Source organism: Varanus komodoensis, unplaced genomic scaffold (genome assembly GCF_004798865.1).
Source record: "Varanus komodoensis strain SLA01 unplaced genomic scaffold, ASM479886v1 scaffold1, whole genome shotgun sequence".
Lineage (NCBI taxonomy): Eukaryota > Metazoa > Chordata > Lepidosauria > Squamata > Varanidae > Varanus > Varanus komodoensis.
In genome coordinates, this window is record NW_025335268.1 from 2506309 (window position 1) to 2524724 (window position 18416).

The 18416-nt window shown below is 40.3% G+C and overlaps 1 protein-coding gene across 1 annotated transcript in view; it reads right to left on the reverse strand.

The window, feature by feature from the left end:
- Positions 1-18416, reverse strand: part of USH2A (usherin) — a 579889-nt gene that overhangs the window by 311224 nt on the left and 250249 nt on the right. The window contains exons 32-34 of the mRNA XM_044449731.1: positions 11674-11833; positions 7830-8001; positions 2785-2932 (exon numbers count right to left, since the gene is read on the reverse strand). Coding sequence (XP_044305666.1) covers positions 2785-2932; positions 7830-8001; positions 11674-11833 — 480 coding nt within the window. The remainder of the gene's footprint in view (positions 1-2784; positions 2933-7829; positions 8002-11673; positions 11834-18416) is intronic.

An 18416-nucleotide genomic window follows, 5' to 3' on the forward strand; every position in this document is an offset into this window, starting at 1 on the left:
AATGAGGTATTCATTGTATTGCCACTCTGCCTCAATCATGGAAGTTTACAGGAGGTCCAGAAAGCAACATCTTCTATTCATAGCCCTCCTGTTTTCTTTCGACGTATTCCAACATTTTTCCTTAATGCTTACAATCCACTAAGGAGAAAAGGATGGAATTGCTGCAGAATGCCATCTGATTGTTAGCACTAGGATGCTTCCTCCTAGAAGCACTTGTATTATCTCATATAAAACAAACCAACCTAAATGTATCAATGGCTAGTTCAACAATCCCAATTGGAGTGGAGAGGGAGTGATCAACCACTTCCACTCATGCCGGCCATGACAGAAGATGAAAGATGGTTAATATTTCTCCTGTTTTCCACCCCATCTTTTACTGCCTGCCTAACATTTTTTTAAAATCCCCTCCACTGATAGCAAGGTAATTCCTCCCACCTAGCAATCTCAGACTAGTTTAATTGAATGGCTAGTCCTTGGACTTCTCAGGCATATGAAGGTGCTTTTCACTGAGAAGATCTAAGCCCAGTCCCAGCCTACTTCTGTAATGTCTGTGTTCAGAACTACCACTGGTGCATAGAGTGCCAGCAGTAGGGCTTTCCATGGACACAACTGGCCCACCTGGTTGGATGCTCCCTCACCGGAGGAGCTCTTTTCTGCTGAGGTAGATGTACTTCTACCCTATCATAACCTCCTCTATACAGCAGATGTGGGAATTAGGATCAGACGGACAATCTTTCCTTTTTTTCTATTCAGGGCTATAATCCTTCATGGGTACGTTGGAAACACATGTAGGCACTGAGCAGATCTGAAGCCAACAGTGGGCAGGGGTAGAAGCAAAAGTAGGTAAGTTGGCCACCTTTTTTTTCTTTCTGCTGCTCTCTTTCTCTTTCTTTTTCACCCTTCCTACACTGCAGACTGCCAGAGAAGCAAACAGATCACTGGGGCCAGCAGTCTGACCATTTCCGTTGCAAAAAGTCACAGAATAACTAACGGCAGTAAGCACATACCATGACCATGTGCAGTAGAGTGCACTTTTGATAAATAAACCTGCCTTCTTTAAATTTCTAATTGCTTACAAATTATTCTGAAATAATCAGTGCTATATGTAATTTTGAAAGCAGAAGGAACACTTGCTGCAAACGTAAATTAACTCACAGATTATAATAGTTATTTATAGCTTTTAGACTATCAAAGACATTGTTGAAAGTAATTTGTATTCAACTTAAGGATGTAGGAGAATTTGTTTGCTTCTTTTTTTAAAAAAAACAGGATTTACCTTCCACACTGAACATGGATTTCATATGTATTTGAACTTTCAAGGTGGTTTGTGAACCCCTTCAAATATGTTCAAGGGAAAGTATACATGTATGAAAATGTGTACTTTAAAAATTGCACACAATGCTTTAATCAATGAGACAATAATGCATATATTTCAAAGAGGTGGACAACTGATGCATTGTTTTAAAATATGCATGCAAATATGGATTTTCATGCAACAACAAAACAAAACTCACAATCTAGGCAAAAACATTTCTCCACCCATTTTAATAATTGATCTTAATTATTGATTTTAGATGTTCATTAATGTTATTGAAATTTTAGTAAATGTGGCTGTTTATCTCAGCATGGCATATTTTGAATGATCTTGATTATATTATAATTATCAATTTGCAATTTATATTTTAATGATAGTTTTAATTGTCTAGTTGTAATTCTGCTGTTTTACACTCCCTAGAGAGTCTATCTGAACTACTTGTTAGCTTATAAACATAAATACATACATCTGATATGATCTTATGTTGGAACAAGCTTCCAGGTGGAATTTTGAGAACTTCACTGAGCTCTTTTCTGATTCACACAGATTAATTCAACTTGCTTTATTTCTTTCTTATAAGTCCCAAGGATGCAGGTGGATGCGTGAAACTAGGTACTCATATGGCACACTAAAAAAAATCTATTTTTAAAGCAGGAGCAAAAATGTGTAAAACAGATGACAGAGTTGTAGCTGATCTAATTTATCTCACAGTACTTGGGCATTCTTGTTAAGCGGCAATCCTATATATACACCTTACTATATACATTTACTTACTACTAGGGCTTATTTCTGACACAATATGAATATCAATGCTCTGGTAATCACATTTCTAGCCACTCTTTCTTCAAGGGTGCCTGAGAGGTGTTTGTGGTGTGCATATGAGATAAAGGTGTGGGAGAGTAACTGTGACTCCACAGCGCTTTGAACCCAGGTATCCCAGTATGTCGAACATTTTGCCCATAAGAGTGGTTCTCTGAAGTTATCCTGGCATGTTGAGCTGCACAGGAGCAGAACTCATAGCAGAAAAGAAAAGGATGGGTAGCTAATTTACACACAGATAAACTAAACTTTGTCAGGAGCTATAATCCTTTGTGTACTGACTCAGTATCAAGCATTTATAGAAAACAATAAATGGATCTAAAAGTCAAGAATAAAAATGAAATACTCAAAAAAAAACCACTTTCTTAAGAAATGTCAGAGACTATCCTTCACTTCAGTTGTTTCAGAAGCGTTAAGCAAAAGAATGCAGTACATAAGAATCATCAAAAGGGAGCACTTTTGAGCCACTAAAACAGCAAAGCAAGGCTGAAAACTTACATCTCCTAGCTATAGACAATGATAGTATCTCAGGTATTTTATGCGCTAAAATGATCATTAAAAATTAAGCACCACATATAAGCTGCCATTTAGAATATTAATTTACCTTTACTAATCATCTTTTTAACTTGAGGCTAAAAGAGTTCACTTACCATTCGGGTACTCTGGCTTAGTCCAGGAGATGTTAAAGGAGTCAGAGGAATACGACTGGATTTCAGGAGCAGGAATACCTTCTGGAGTACTCTCAGTAGTTACTGCTGAATTAGTTTCGCTTATTGTACATCCACCTCCGGTGCAGGCCTTGAATAGGAAAAAGAAAGAGGGAAAAACAGTATAACAGATAATATAAGTATTACTCCATTCAGAAAAGCCTGAATCCAGGAAATTTTGTATAAACTTGTAGAGATCTTTTATTTTTAAGAGAACAATATGATCTTTTCTTAAGTAGCTGTACTTGTTTGTGATAAATATTTTTCAGTTATAGTTAAACAAAACCTATGAAAGGGCCGGGTTGTGCAGCCATCACAAATCAGTTTCTCCCACTGCCAGCTTTTCCAGGAATCAGAAAAAGGCCTTGACACAGAAATCACTCCTGTGTGAACAGGTAAGGGCTTCATCTGAGAAGAAATGGAACTCAAACATTTTGGGATATGCTTTTGTAAACATTTGTTTCTTTGGCATCCCCCAAAGTCTTCTCGGGTATTAATGAACATCCTGGTATCCTGGTACAAAAGTTGTTTATGAAGGAGATACTGATGCAACTTTTCTTATACATAATGGATAAAAACATGTATTTTATGCTGTTGGTTTCCTTCAAGAGATAAAGTTCAATATTGGGATGAGGAAGAAATTGAAATATAGCAATACTTCCTCTTCAAACATAAAACCACATTTTTAACATGATATAAAATGTACTGTCAGAAATCTGATTCTGAAATTCAAGAATTCTAAGAGCCAACATTTCATTAAAATATTACTTACAAATAATGTGACATTACAAGCTAAAGCGTCAACCTGCTCCCTATTCAAATATCAAACAACATAATCCTGTATGTTATCTCAATCCATGGGAGCAGTCCATCGATGCTGCTGAAAGGCCAGTTCCATCAGTCTGAGTCCTCAAGCTAATTATTATAAGAACTAATGTCTTTCTCCCTGATTCCCTCACCATGCCTGTTTCTTTACCTCCCATGCCTTTTAGAATGTAAGCCACCAGGCATCCCTCAAAAGAGTTCTGTGGTGCTTTTTCTAAGCATTCTGAGGACAAATCATTTGCATCTGGACCAGATAAGACACCACTATATTTATTAGAAGCCCTGTGATTCAGAGTATCATCTGGCCACAAAACTGGTTTCAGTTGCTGCAGCCTGACAATGTGTACAGGATCCTGCAAGGTTCTAGATTGCCTTCTCTGCTATTTACTGTCCATATGAAACTACTGAAGGGTAGTATCTGGAAATCTGGAACACATTACCACCCAGCATTATCAACCTAGCTTTACTCCACCTGAATCAGGTGAGGCCGTGGAAGTGCTAGGATAAGATGAAACCTCTGCAGGTAGGTGGTTACGAGTCCAGGGAATTAGGCTGACATCTTTCAGTGGCGTAGCACAGCCTCTGATGAAATAAGTGCATCCTCTAGTACTCTTTGATTCAGAGTTGTCACTGGAGCACCAGGCAGCCTTAAGGTTGACTGCAACTGGCTAACCAGCTATGGCTGCTCCTGGACTTGGATAAGCCAGCAGCAATTGTCCATGTTGGACAACTTCCTAGCACCCAACTATGAAACTCTCTTCGGATAGAGATTCAGCGGTCCTCCATGCTGCTGCTCATTTAGAGGTTATTTATCTGTGCACGCTTTTGGATATAAGTAATTCTGTTTGTGTTTTGATGGATTGTGTTGATGGCTTTATTTTTATCATATATTTATAATTTTAGAATCATTCTTTTACAGGATTTGACTGAATGTGGCAAGTTATAATTTGGTGAACTGCAATTGTTATTACATTCTAATTATCAACTGCAGGATAAAGGCAGAAGGCATCCCTGTTTCAAACACCAGGGCCTGTGGTGATGGAGCTGGAAGGAAAACTGAGGCTTACTCAGGCAAGGGTGAGACACTCGGCAAGATGTGCCATGGCCAGAGGTGAAAGTAGAAGCAGGAACCAACAAGATCAGATAACAACAAGGCATAGCAGATCCAGAGGCACAAGAAAAGTCAGGAGCAAGCAAGACAGCATCAAAACTTGAGTAAAGCTCTTAAAGGCCCAAAGGGAGGCCCCAGATCAGGAACATGGAGCCACTCCCACAAAGACCCATGCTCTTGTGGCAAAACTGAGTGACTCTAGGAAGTCTTCCATAGAGCCTCCTGTGGCTCCCAGCTGGTCTACATGATTGGACTGGCCTTAGTCCTGCACGAGGGTGACGTTACGTCTGTCAGTACAGACAGTCCCCAAGTAACTAACGTCCAGGTTATGAACTTGTACTTATGAATGAACTGCCATAAATCTTACTAATTTTTTAAAGTTGCAGAAAATCACTATTAGAGAGAGAGAGAGAGAGAGAGAGAGAGAGGCCTCCTAACCTTGCCTTCCTGCTGTAGTTAGTATGAGGCTAGACTGCCTGCCACCTAATTTCTGAATTGTTCTGCAAGCAACCATCTAGGATGTTCTGTGCATTGCCAGCAAGCTGCTGGGCTGGGAGAGAGAAAAGGCTGAAGCCTGCATATCATCCCCCCAAAAAATAACCCAAGATGCTACCAGCGACAGGAAAAATGGTTCCCCACCCCTGGGTCACAATATCAGACTAGAACTTAGGAGCTCTTGGTTTAAATCTCTACCCGGCTATGAAGATGGGTCAGTCATGCCCTCATAGGAGGTTGCATAGGGTGATGTTTATATTCTCTTGAGAACCTTCAAGGAAAGGCAAGGGAAAATTAAAAAGTGCAATGGCATTACTTTTTTAACACAAGAATGACACTAATGACTACCAGAGATAACATGATCAAAAGAAAAAGAGAAGAAAGTTAGGTTGCCCTCTGAGTTAAACTAGATTTTAAAATTCCATTTAACTGGCCACATAATGCTTACTGTTTGGGCAACAGATGCAGCCAGCCTTCCACTTATCCTACAGTCCTTTTCAGCCTTGTGTACACCCAATCAAACCCAATAGGACCTCTTTCTCAGTAGACATGGATAGGACTGCACATATCCCGTCTCACTCATTTCTGTTGGTCCCAGTGTGATAAATTTGTGAAACGTTTGCAGAACTATAGCAATGCACATAATACTGTGCAGTTTTCTGTGCTGAAATACACAAAGGACAAGCAAATCCTATCAGAATGGATTCCAAGCTATCTTTAATTAGTCAGAATGCCCTTGCTTTGGTGGGCTTTGAGTCAGACTCTTATTGTTACTTGAAGGTAGACAATTTCCTTTGTAGTATAATGTGGTGTAATATTTAGAGCATTCGAGAGCATGTTGAGCAAAATGAATGCATACAGAGTGTCTACACATAAATGTAAATGTATTCATAATCAAGAGCAGAATATTTTTCTATGGCATTTATCAAAGCAAATGTCCTTATATAGGTATTACTATAAAATGATGAGAGTGTTTAAAACAAATAGGGACAATCTCATGTTTATATTCAAGATATTTTCAGTTGTACCATGGAACTTAAACTGTTCTCTAATCAAAAGAAAAAAGCAGAATAAAATGACTGCACAAAAGAAGAGCAATGACATTTAAAAGACATCTTAAAATGCTGCTACTTTGCAACAAACACCTATTCTCCTCTTGTATTTTTACATACTCACTTTTATAGGATGTTACGGAAAAAACATGAACAAAAAAACAAGAGTACTTTATACAGAGAATTAAGTTCAGTTGCCGATAAATGTTTGCAGAATTTAGGCACCCTTATGCATTCCTATATGCAGGAATGATGTATGAACAGCTGTCTTTTTTCCTGCTTTCCTTGGGAGTGCTTGACCAAGTTCTCTTGTCTTTCTGAGTACATGCCAAAAGACTGTAATCTCTCTCTTACTAGACTCTTGAAGATTCTTCTACCTTCTGTGGACTCCATGATCTCATCCTTTGCTTTTTGTTTCATTTTCCTCCCAGGCTCACATGCAAGGTGGAAAAGCAACTTTTCTCCTCCCCGCCACCCCATTCCCAGCCATTTTTCTCTTTGGCAACTCCTATAAGAACAGTGTATCAGCAGCATCAAGATGACAAACCCTGAAGTCTTGGACTTCAAAGCCCTGAAGATGTTTGTGTTTCCAGGAGGCCCTGGGCTCCTGAGTGCCACAGCACCAAAGTGGAGGGAAAGGCAAAGATCAGAGAATACCCATGCCTTTGTTCCATCTCACCATAAACTGGATTGAAAGAAAAACATGGAACACAGGGGGAAGGCAGAACTGGATTGCTGGCTGGCAGGATGAGAGAAAGCGATAGTGATACAGTGTGCAACCAATCCAAGGCGGATCAAAGTGTAAGCCCCAGTCTTAAAGTGGAATTGCCTTGTATTGGGGTGAGCCTTTTTGAAATGGGGAAACCTGTATTTCAAGCTCTTCCACATGCTCAAAGATTCTCTGAACCTCATGTTGTTGCTTATCTCATGCCTGATCACAGCTTGCTGTGTGCAAATGAGAAACTAGTGAAAGTCAAGCAGCAGAAGAGTATATCTGCACAAATCTCACCTTTGTGTAAATCTCACCCAATCTGCAGAAATTTCTTAAACTGCAGATATTTCTTCCATGGACTAAGGTGGGGTTTATTCAGGTTATGAAGGAAATGTGTGCAATTTAGGACATCTGCACAAGTCGGAATGGGAATTGGCTATGAGGTAAACATGAACGTGTGCTCGAAAATCTGTGCATATTTTTGGCAGACTTGTTTCACACTCAGAGCTTCAATTAGGCATATTTTGTGAGCAGAAATGAAATTCTCATATATCTCTATCCCACATCAAATTTACTCCTATCGTTAATGTGTGCTTAACTCTTAAACCACATTCTGCTTTTGTGCTCCATTGCAGAATGCTGGTAGACTGGAATAAAATGAAAATTATAGAATAAAGATCTGGTTGCTTTTACCTACTTTCAAAAGTCTCTATGTATACCACACACACACACACACACAAAATCATTTCCGCAATTGTCCTATTTATTGTTGTTATTATTATTTGCAACTTACCGCCAGTTTAATGAAGTATTTAGTACCAGGAGAAAGGTGTTGGATAGTAAAATCCTGAAAAAGATCTGTAGAATTAAAGATTGCATTCCACTTTGTAATGTTTGTTTCATTGTTGGCAATATAGAGAATGTAGCGGTGCAGATTTCCATTTATTTCCTCTGGTGCTTTCCACCTGAAAACAAATACAACATACATTTGTATTGAAAACAACACTTGCACAGTGGATACCACCACAGAATACTTACTTCTGGCATAATCACATGGCCACCAGGCACTACCTAGTGGGCATGTTGTGAGTGGAGCCGGCTGGTGCCAGAGATCAGACTAGTTGGCCCGGGAGACCCCTTCTGACTCGCTCTGTTTCTATGTTTCTATCTAGATGGCCACTGGAAAAGTCAGAGTCCCAGCTTTGGCCCTGAAAAGCACCCCAAGGTCAGACCCGGGGCACCAACTTTGGCACATTCCGCCTCTGCCCTTGCAGCTGGCACAGAAAGAGCCAGACTGGCTGTGGCTCAGGTGTCAGCAGACCAACTGCAGAGATAGGGCCTTGGGGGCAGGCAGGAATGAGGAATCTATACTATGAGGAACCCTAGCAGTGCCTCAGCCTCCTTCCTTGTAAGCTGTGGGGGAAAATTGACGGCTGAAATCAGCCATCTCGGTATTTTGCAGGGCAGGAGAAGCACAGAGGCAGCCTTCCCGTCTGCACACTTCCTGCTCCCCACAGCATGCCCATAATCCTTTGAATTCAAAGGGTCACCAACAGGGCAGTTTTGGGGAAGTAGTGACTCACATGTAAAGCAAGATGCAGAACTCTTTGATAGCCAGATTGGCATAGTGGCAAGACTCCTGAACTGAAGAGTCAGGAATTTGCATTCTAGTCCCTGCTTTGCCACTGGGTAACTAACTTGGGTCTTGTTAGATATTCTCAGCCTAACCTACCTCACAGGGCTGCTGTAAGGATAAAATGGTGTGAAGGAGGACTATGTAACCTGCCTTGAGTTCCTTGTAAGTGGTAGAAAGGTGAGATAGAAATGTTATGTAATAGCAATAATATTATCTGTAGTTGGGACCCAAATTATGCTGACCATACCTTCAGGGTAAAAGCTATGCACTGAATGCATGATAATGCCATAAGCATTTTTCTCCTGTGCCAAGCTTTGCTCTGAGGCTATGGCCATGTGTAGGTTACACTGATTGCAAGAAGATAAAATGGAAATTAAGTTGGCAAGTGATAATCAAAAGTTCACAGAGCCTCTAAACTAATCACTTCTCTGCATTTAATCATAATAAGTTTGGCTTTATGTTGCAGACCCTATCCCTGATTGATCACACTAGAACTCTTGCATAAACTGAATGATGTGATATATATCTCATGCAGAAAAAACGGAATTTGGTTTACTTGTGAATTTCCATCATCAGGGGTAGCAGGATGGGATGGTATATATGGCTGAGAGCTTTTCCAGACAGGACATTCCTAGGGCCATCAAGCAATATGTTTCCACTGTAGACACAGGTAGAGTCACTGTGCAATTTTCCACACTGCTGGGAGAAAGAGCCACTACATCCTACATCATTTTTTCCACACAAGTGCATGGAGAATGACCAGACATAGAAACCAAACCTCTCTCCTCCCTGAGTCTCTCCCTCCTGCCACATTGTTTGTGTGGACAGGTTGTTGCTGGAATGGCACAATTCTGGAAAATCAAAGGCTCACAAATGGTTTCAGCTTCCTTCACCTTGATTCAATCTTTAAAATTCATGTTTTACCCCTGCATGTGTATGGCCTTCCTTTCCAACCCATGGCTTCCTTTCATCTCAGCTGCACCTGCAGCTGCAAACTGCAGCCACCTCCTTCTCCAGTTCACCAGCTCTCTGATACAGCATCACATCTTCTCCAACCACCCTAAGTTCCCCTGATTGTGGAACATCAACAGCAGGGCTGGTGCTTGGCTGTATCCTGCCACTGCATCTTGCCATCTTAAAGATGCACCAAAAGAAATGAGGGGGCAAAATGGTGGCAGGTGAGTTGCAAGAGGAAGGCATTGCATTAAGGAGAGCCAAGAGCTAGCTCAGCTCCCAGGATGAGTCTCCATATTTTAAAGGATTATTTTACACATGAATCAGATGGTGTGAAAGCTGCCACAGGAGAGAACTGCTGATCCTCCAGAGAAAGGTACTTCTGGGGGAACATGCAGCAGCAGCAGCATTGCAGGGTAATAGCCCAGTAAGTGGGTGGGCACAGGGAGAATAAAACAGAACAGGGAGAATAAAACAGAACTATTGACTGCAGCAGCAGCAGCAGCATTGAGGAGAGGGAAAGGTACGGGGAGAACTGTAGTGGCTGGCTGACCTGCAGCCATGAGAACACACCCCCTGGCAACACGATGTTGCAGCTGCTGCTCCTTCACCCCCTGAAATCAGGCAGCCACACAGCTGTTTTTGCTGCAATGGATTTTCCTTAGTGTAGACAAATATGGGAGAAGTGGTGATGGGAGGAACATGGGATGGCAAGGGAAGATGACAGGAGGCTGATAACTTTGTGCAGTCGACTCCAGGAATCCTACAAAGAAGGCAGCCTGATGGGACTTTCAAAACTTTGTCTTGAAGAGCCTTCCGCTCCAGATTACCAGATGGGGCCATTTTGCAAAACAAAGGAAAGCCCTTTGCAGGCACCCCAGTTCAAGGAACGATCCAGGGAAACTTTTTTTAGCTTAGCCTTTCCCAGCCTCTGTTGTCTTGGACTGCAAGTTCCATCATTCCCAGGGAATGGTCATGCTGGCTGAGAATTTTGTGAGTTGCACATCTGGGGGGCACAAGATTGGGGAAGGCTGCATGAGCTAGGAAGATACTTTTCATTGCATGCAGGTACTCCACAGCAATACACTTAAGTATGCTTGAAGAATGTTGTTAGAACTTACCAAGGGGAAAAGAGCACCAGGCGGATATCCAAGACAAAAGACAACTGCAGTTGTTGAACTAGCTAGGTAGACAGAATTAATGAGGAGGAAAGGCACTGGAGCCACTAACTGTACCTAGGGGTGGGGGGACATTGTATTCTACTATCATCATTATTATTATCATCATCACATTTACATAGTTGTTCTTCACTCCTTTGTTTATCCTTTCAACAACAAACCTGTGAGGCAGTTTAGGCTGGGAGTAAGAGACTGGTCCAAAGCCACCCAGTGAGCTTCTTGTCTGAGTAAGGAATAGAACCTGGATCTCCCAGGTTCCCAGTCCAACACTCTGACCATCACAGCACATGCCTCTTAAGAACCCAGTGTGGACTGACTGCCTCAGACCACTTCCGTTCAGCAACGATATGTAGTCGTACTGGGACAGGGTACTTGGCTGACTGTGGAAGACCACCTTAAGCTGCCTTACTGCCATCAAATTCTGACTGGTAGCAACTGCTCAGAACAGGTCATATTTGACATCACATGTTATCAAATTGTTTGTAACACAAATCTTTTTCAACTGATTAAATCTTTTGGCTAACGGGAGATTTGGGAGGTTTCGCCATGATTATTAGTGCGGACAATACAAGTATATCCTGTTCTTTACACTTTGCCATCCTGACCACCCCACTCCCAGGGTTGTTATTTAGAAGAAGGTAAGATGTATTACATGCAATCAAGCATTTAATGCTGTTGCCTAGTCTGAACCTCCATTATTATCCCTACTAAAAAGAGACTTCTCCTATTCAGAGAAGGCCAGCCTGGAAATTTAGGAGCCCACGTCTTGCTGTCATCCTCCAGTTCTTTGTGCTTGGAAACCAAGAGGGCAACTATTCAGGTAGACAAGATCTTGATCCTACTAGAGAAAGAGAATGTCTGTACTTAACTGTGCATGTATTGTTCTAGAATCCAAGGCTGTAAGGACTGGCGCATCCACGTGAGCGGGAGGCAGCTGTGCTGTAATCAGGGTAACCTTGGAACTGTTTGCACAGCCAGCAACTGTGCAGGCACTGATGACAAACTGGTAGGGTGTAAAAACTCTTAAATCTACAAAAGAAAAAACAGGTAAAGGACTTTTCCTATTTGGATTTAATGAAAGATTAAATTTAGTGCAACTGAAAGCAAAACATTCATCTGCCACATCTCTGTTTTTTTTAAAAAAAATCTGCTTTAGCATATCATGAAAAGTTAACATGTTATAGATGTCATTTTGTCATAGATATCAAAATAGCTACTGAACTATAGTAGAAAATGTAATGGAAGAAAGCTACAATTATTTATTTACAACATTTAAATCTGCCCAAGAGCCAATGTTGTCTGGGCAGATTACGAACATTAATTGATCTACATGAAACAGAGATGTCATACTGAATATTTTCAAAGGGTATTTAAGGATCAGTCTTACTCTAAGAGATGTATACAATCTTGCAAAGAAATACTATGAAATATTTCATAATACCTCATTTGTGAAATTTACCTATGGTCTAAAACTTGTGAACCACACAAAAGACAGCAATATTAACACTCAGTTCTTTTAAAGTTTGTCTCTTCACTTTCTAGAATTGTGTTTTTGCTCAATTAATATGTTTCCTTGTCTGTTCCTTGAGTGGGCTCCAGGTCCTCCCCACTTAACACATGCAGAATGTGTGCAATGGTACCCAGGCACACATCTTCCAAAGATGTGTTGTACCATTCTGGGTAAAGTGAGGGACAGGAGAGAAGCACTGTGAGTACAAAGTTGATGGGTTCCAGGATCATGGAGTACCTGGGCTTAAACATGCTTCGTCAGGCTGATTTCTACATCCCATTCCCCTAAAAAAAGCCTACTCTGATTGGTACTCAGAGGCATGAGAACTGTGATCCCAGAGCTAGTATAGAGCCAAATTGACAGTCTAAGTTGGTGGCCACCATGGCCATGTCTTATAGAAGCAATTCCATGGTTTAACTATGTACTGTATGAACTTAACGACTACATTACTATCCGTATGTTTTAAATTAACTTATTTACTGCATATACATCCATCTTTCCCTTCGAGGAATAGTAGCCAACAAACATGGTTCTGCCCCCACCCCCATTTTATCCTCTCAACAAACCTATGGTATCAGATAGGGTGAGAAATAGTGCCTGGCCCAGGGATCACCCAGTGAGTTCACAGTTTGATAGGATTTGATCCTGCTTTCCCCTAATCCAAAATAGTAAACATTTCCATTGACAGAGCAGCAAAGAAAACTGTCCTATGCCAAAGCCCATCTCTGGTCCAACTGCACTGACTCAGAGTGGTTCTCTAAGGTGTCAGACAGGGATCCTTCCCATTCCACCTGGAGGTGCTGGGGATTTCACCTGGGAGCTTCTGAGTGCAAAGCATGTGTTATGCCACTGAGCTATGGTCTCCCTACTTTAAAACAACTAATGACAGGAAATGTTGTTTTCCTGAGCATTTAAATATTAATTCCTAAAATCCACATTTCCCAAAGGTGAAAAGCAAAACCAAATTCTCAGCAGTAATTCCAGGTCTGAGTCATGTCTTCTACCACAGAGGGTTTGGGTCTCGTCAAACCCAGCACCCCTATTTAATGACAACATATACTGTGTAATCTATATTTTTAGCTTCATATATATGGGTGTGTGGATGTATGCATTTGCTAGGTTTTTCTTTCCTTCTTAAAGAATCCTTCATTGTCTTCTATCACAAGGCAAGAATCTGTTACTTCCAAGTATTAGCCATTCAAGCAAAGAAAGGTTGTATATACTGAAGTATTTTCATGCTTTTGGAACACAGAATGGCAAGTAGCCACAATGAGAGAGACAGAGATAGGATGCTAACCCATTAGAAGAGCCCAGGCTCCACAGAAACCACACATTTAAATCAAACCAGCATCAATTACTTGCCACATCTGATCCGATTTGTACTGCTTGTCTGAAATTGACCTATTCAAGTGCTTCATAATGGATCAATTGCTTCAACAGATGCAGGTAGGAACATAAATCTAAATCCTGGGCACTCCCCTAAAACTCTAAGGTTACTGTTTGTCAAGCCCTCCTGATTATGGCATCTTGTTTTCCATTTGCTTGATTGGGTTATTTGCATAAGAGCAAATGTAGGCAATTGTGGACATGAAAAACACTCTGAGATGCATTAGAAATGGATCCATAGGAATTATTCAGTTATGTTATAAGAAGAGGCATCCCAGTATATGGTAACCTCACCGATTAATGTCAAATAAGCTATAATTTACAATAAAGATCACAAATTATATGCCATTTTACCATTGATTTCATACTTTTGTTGGAGGAATTTCATTGATCTCAATTTACAAAATGAACCAATAAGCAGGGAATGATTTTCTTTTCATTCTTCAGAGAAATTGAATTTTTTAAATCACATTATTACTCACTCTCACATTAGTAAATTAAAAGACAGACATCGCCCTTTCAAAATACGTAATATGTTACATGTCTTATCCACATTAGACAATTGAGAGATACCATCTTATAATGTAATGGCAAGTCTCTGTCCATTATTCTGTCTTTTTTGAAAGGTTTCATATTATACTTTCCTTGCTAATGAAGAGCATAAGGGCATAAAAAGAGAAACAGTGGATCAGACCAAGGGTCCATCTAGTCCAGTATTTTATTCACACATGTTCAATCAACTGCTCATGGGACCCCACAAGCAGGGATCAAATGCAGCAGTACTTTCCGGCTGGAGTCCCCCACCAACTGGTGTATATAGGCATACAGTGTGTGATACCGGAATAGCACATAGCCATCAGGACTAGTATTCATTGATAGTCTTCTCCTCCAGGAAATTGTCCAATCTTCTTTTAAAGCCCTCCAAATTGGTGGCAATCACTACGTCTCGTAGAAGTGAATTCCAGAGTTTAACTTTGTGCTGTGTTATTTCCTTTTTTCTGCCCTGAATTTCCCACCCTTCACCCAATTCCTGTGTTATGAAAGAGGCAGAAAAATGATTCCCTCTCCATTTTCTCTACACCGTGCATAATTTCATACACCTCTATCATTTCTGCCTTTACTCGCCTTTTTTCTAAGCTAAATATTCTCAGAAGTTTTCCATACAGGGAAGTTGGTCCAGCCCCTTTAGCATTTTGGTTGCACTTGTCTGCACCTTTTCTAGTTCTATATTATCTTTTTTAGATGCAGTGACCAAAACTGTTCACAGTATTCTAAGTGAAGTCATACCATAGATCTGCAGAAGAAGAACATGATATTGGCAGTTTTATTTTCAGTTTCTCTTCTAATTAACACAGAGTTTGCCCTTTTCACAGCAGCCACAGACTGGGTAAACATTTTCATTGAGCTGTCCACCACAACCCAAGATCTCTTTCTTGGTCACTCACTGCAAGCTCAAATCCTATTCTTACTTTTGTATACTTACATTCATTCTGAACTCTGTTAGGCATGGCAATTTTTACCCTTCCTTAGTGTCTGTGAGGTGTGTTGGTTGCTGGACAGGCAAATAGGACTGAGAGGTGGGTAATCATTGATTTAATGGCTACTGGCCTCCTAAAAGCACTAATGGCTTCCTAAAGCAAGCCAAAGCAGAGAGAGAGTTGTGTGTGTGTGTGTGTGCGTGCACGTGTGTGTTTCGCAAAACAAAGATTCTAAGTTCCCCAAAACAAAGCATGAGCTGTTCACAAACATCATCTTTCCTGATCATGCTGGAAAACAATGTAGGAGGGGAAGGTGAGGCAAATGGGGCCTGCAGCAAAAAGTCCCCACATTGGCCCACCCCCATGCTCACTGTGGTCATATATGCCTTACATTCCATTCCTTCTTTATTTTCTCAGTAATGTCAAATTGCTCTTATTCGCATACATTTCCAAATAAATAGCAACATAATTAAAGCAAACAGAAGAATTACATAAGTGAAGGAGAAGAATATACTAAAAGAAGCACTGAAGGGCTACTGAAAAACCTGGGAAAACTAAATACCTTAGGACATTAGTTATTCTAAGTGGTCAAGCTCTGTGAGCCTGAGGACTGAATTCCATTGCAGAAAAATCTCTTGGGGAAATACTCCAGTGGTGGGGAGTGCCAAAGGAACACGGGAAGGGCCACAATTGCAAAATATATCAGCACTTTTTAGATTAAAGTGCTTCCCACCAAGAACTGAGCCCTAGTGGATGCATTTTAACCCTTAGGAATGCAGGGAAACTGAATAAAAGCCAGGAAACTAGCAAACCCTTGGAGAACAGAAGGGAAAGATTGTACCCTTCTAGGGAAACGGAGCCACAGCAGAGCTGGATTTGGCCTAGACCTGAAGCTGGAACTTTGCTCTAAAGGAAGAGACTGTTTACTACAGTCTCTATTATGATTATGTAACCTCAAGATAAATTAGTGGCTCAAGTTAGCTTTTTCCAACGTATATAACAGCCATTCACTTTTACTGGCTCTCATCTTGCCTAGCTGAACATCTTTCCTTTTCCCATTATTTCCCTCTTCTAGCATGTCCCTTTCTCATTTTCCTTTCCTTTTCTTGCTTTGAATTATTTTGCCCAGACAGGTCAGGGTGTGTATATGTGCCTATATGTGTAAAACACTGCTGCTAACACTTGTGTGTGAACTCAAAATTATCAGCAATGAAGCATGGCTAAATGTCCCTGCATTTCTTATTTAGGTAGACTAGATTGTCAAGACAGGACAATGACTTCATAATAACAGGCATAAGATGGCCATCTCTGAGACTGTAATCCTATATACAGTTACCTGCGAATAAATCTTGTTGAATTCAATAGGACTTACTCTTCTGAACCAGGCACGCATAGTATTTTCATATGAATCTTTATTATTTAGACAAGTTCCTAAACCTGTGTATATCACAAACAACTCCCACTGGTAACAGCATTGTTTCCTGTTTTTGCTATTTATCATGTATATGCCTTCAGATGAATGAAGGAGAAGAGTTATAACTCTGCCCAGGATACAGAGTCAAGATTGCCAGGACTATGGGTTATGGATATTTCCCCTTGGTTAATAGCACATGTGTCGAAACACTTGTAGTCACTGGTTGTGTATGTAGTGCCACCTATGTAATTGCTCCTGTCACAAAACTGATGTGCATATGGAGTTTCAGAGGCTATTTTTATGGTGTCATTGACACTTAAGCCACCATGATGTTGTGTTAAAATCTAGTGAACCTTGGAGGCTATAAACAATGTTTTCCAAGACATCTCTTACAAAAGATTAACAGAGGTTTCAAATGTCGTTTCCAAAGCTAAGCAACAAAGTGATTAGTTTGTGAAACAGGAAGTGCTTGAGCTGCTCCAAAACTGTGGACCTGCGGATATTTAACAAACAAGCAAAGAGGTATTTTGTAGGGTGTGCATTTTTCTGCACAGCTTGCAAGTACACTGAAAAAAGTGGAAATTCACACAGGTTTTCTTTTTAATGCTAGAACTGTTGAACATTCAACAGTTAAATGTTGGCGAATATTTCTCTCTCTCTCTCTCTCTCTCTCTCTCTCTCTCTCTCTCTCTCTCTCTCTCTTTCTCTGGAGCTGAAGCTAAAGAGTGTGTTTTAAGAATTTAATGTTAGAATGTAATTAAAATTTGAAATTGGACAGCAACTTTGTTTTCCATTTTTGTACTTTAAAAAGAACCCAAGATCCATATTCTAATACTGGCATGCTGGTGAAACAGAGCAAGCGTAAATAGAGTTTTAATGATGTAAATATCTGTCTACATAAGGTTCATCTATTGGCCTCAACTGCTAGCCCTATTTTTCCGTGTTAAATCTGAATTTCCTTGCATGGTTGGTTTAAATGAGGTCATTACATTGCCATCCATGCCTTAATTAATATTTCTTTGCTTTCTCATTTCAATTAGTGAAGAGTCAAACATAATGGTCCCAATTCTGATCTTGTTTGCTCATATATAAACAAAGAATAACTTCACTAAATTAAAAAAGGAGGTATGAATAGTATGAAGCAACCAATTCAACTTTACAGTTATGTACTATCAGAAATTCTGCAAGAGAAACAGCCGTTTTAGACAATTATTTTACAATTCAGTTACATCAGGTTTATACCAGTATACATGGAAAATTGCTGTACTAAATCAAGGGCTAATTGCTTCAAATCTGATTCATACATGGTGATCCAAAATATGCTTAGCTGGAAGCATATTCCGTTGATTTAGGCAACCTGACAAATCAGATCCTATGGGGCAGCTACTGGCCAACACTAAATTTAGGATTTCCTTGACTCTTTGACAAAACATGCTAAAATGAGAGTTGCCAGGGCTTAAACTGAATTAAGGAGCACTTGTACACTACATGTTGTACTCATGGAAGGTGTTGAGGGAAAAATAACATTCAGGCATTTCACAAAGCATGAAGGATGAAAACATGAGTAAAATTTGGCACATGCTACTTTAAAATTTTCTGATGAAAAAAGTATGAATATTTCCTAGTTATTTCATAGTTGAGACCTATACCAGTTCTCACACATGCATTCTCATCGCATGGTGGACTTGTCATTTGTACTCCAGTGTTGCTTCCTGGTATGTATTTGTTTAGCAGACAGGATCCTCAAAGTGGCTAACAACTTTCATTTAAATGAATTGATACATTAAAGAGTACCCACCCGGCATAACACAAAACACAGCCTGC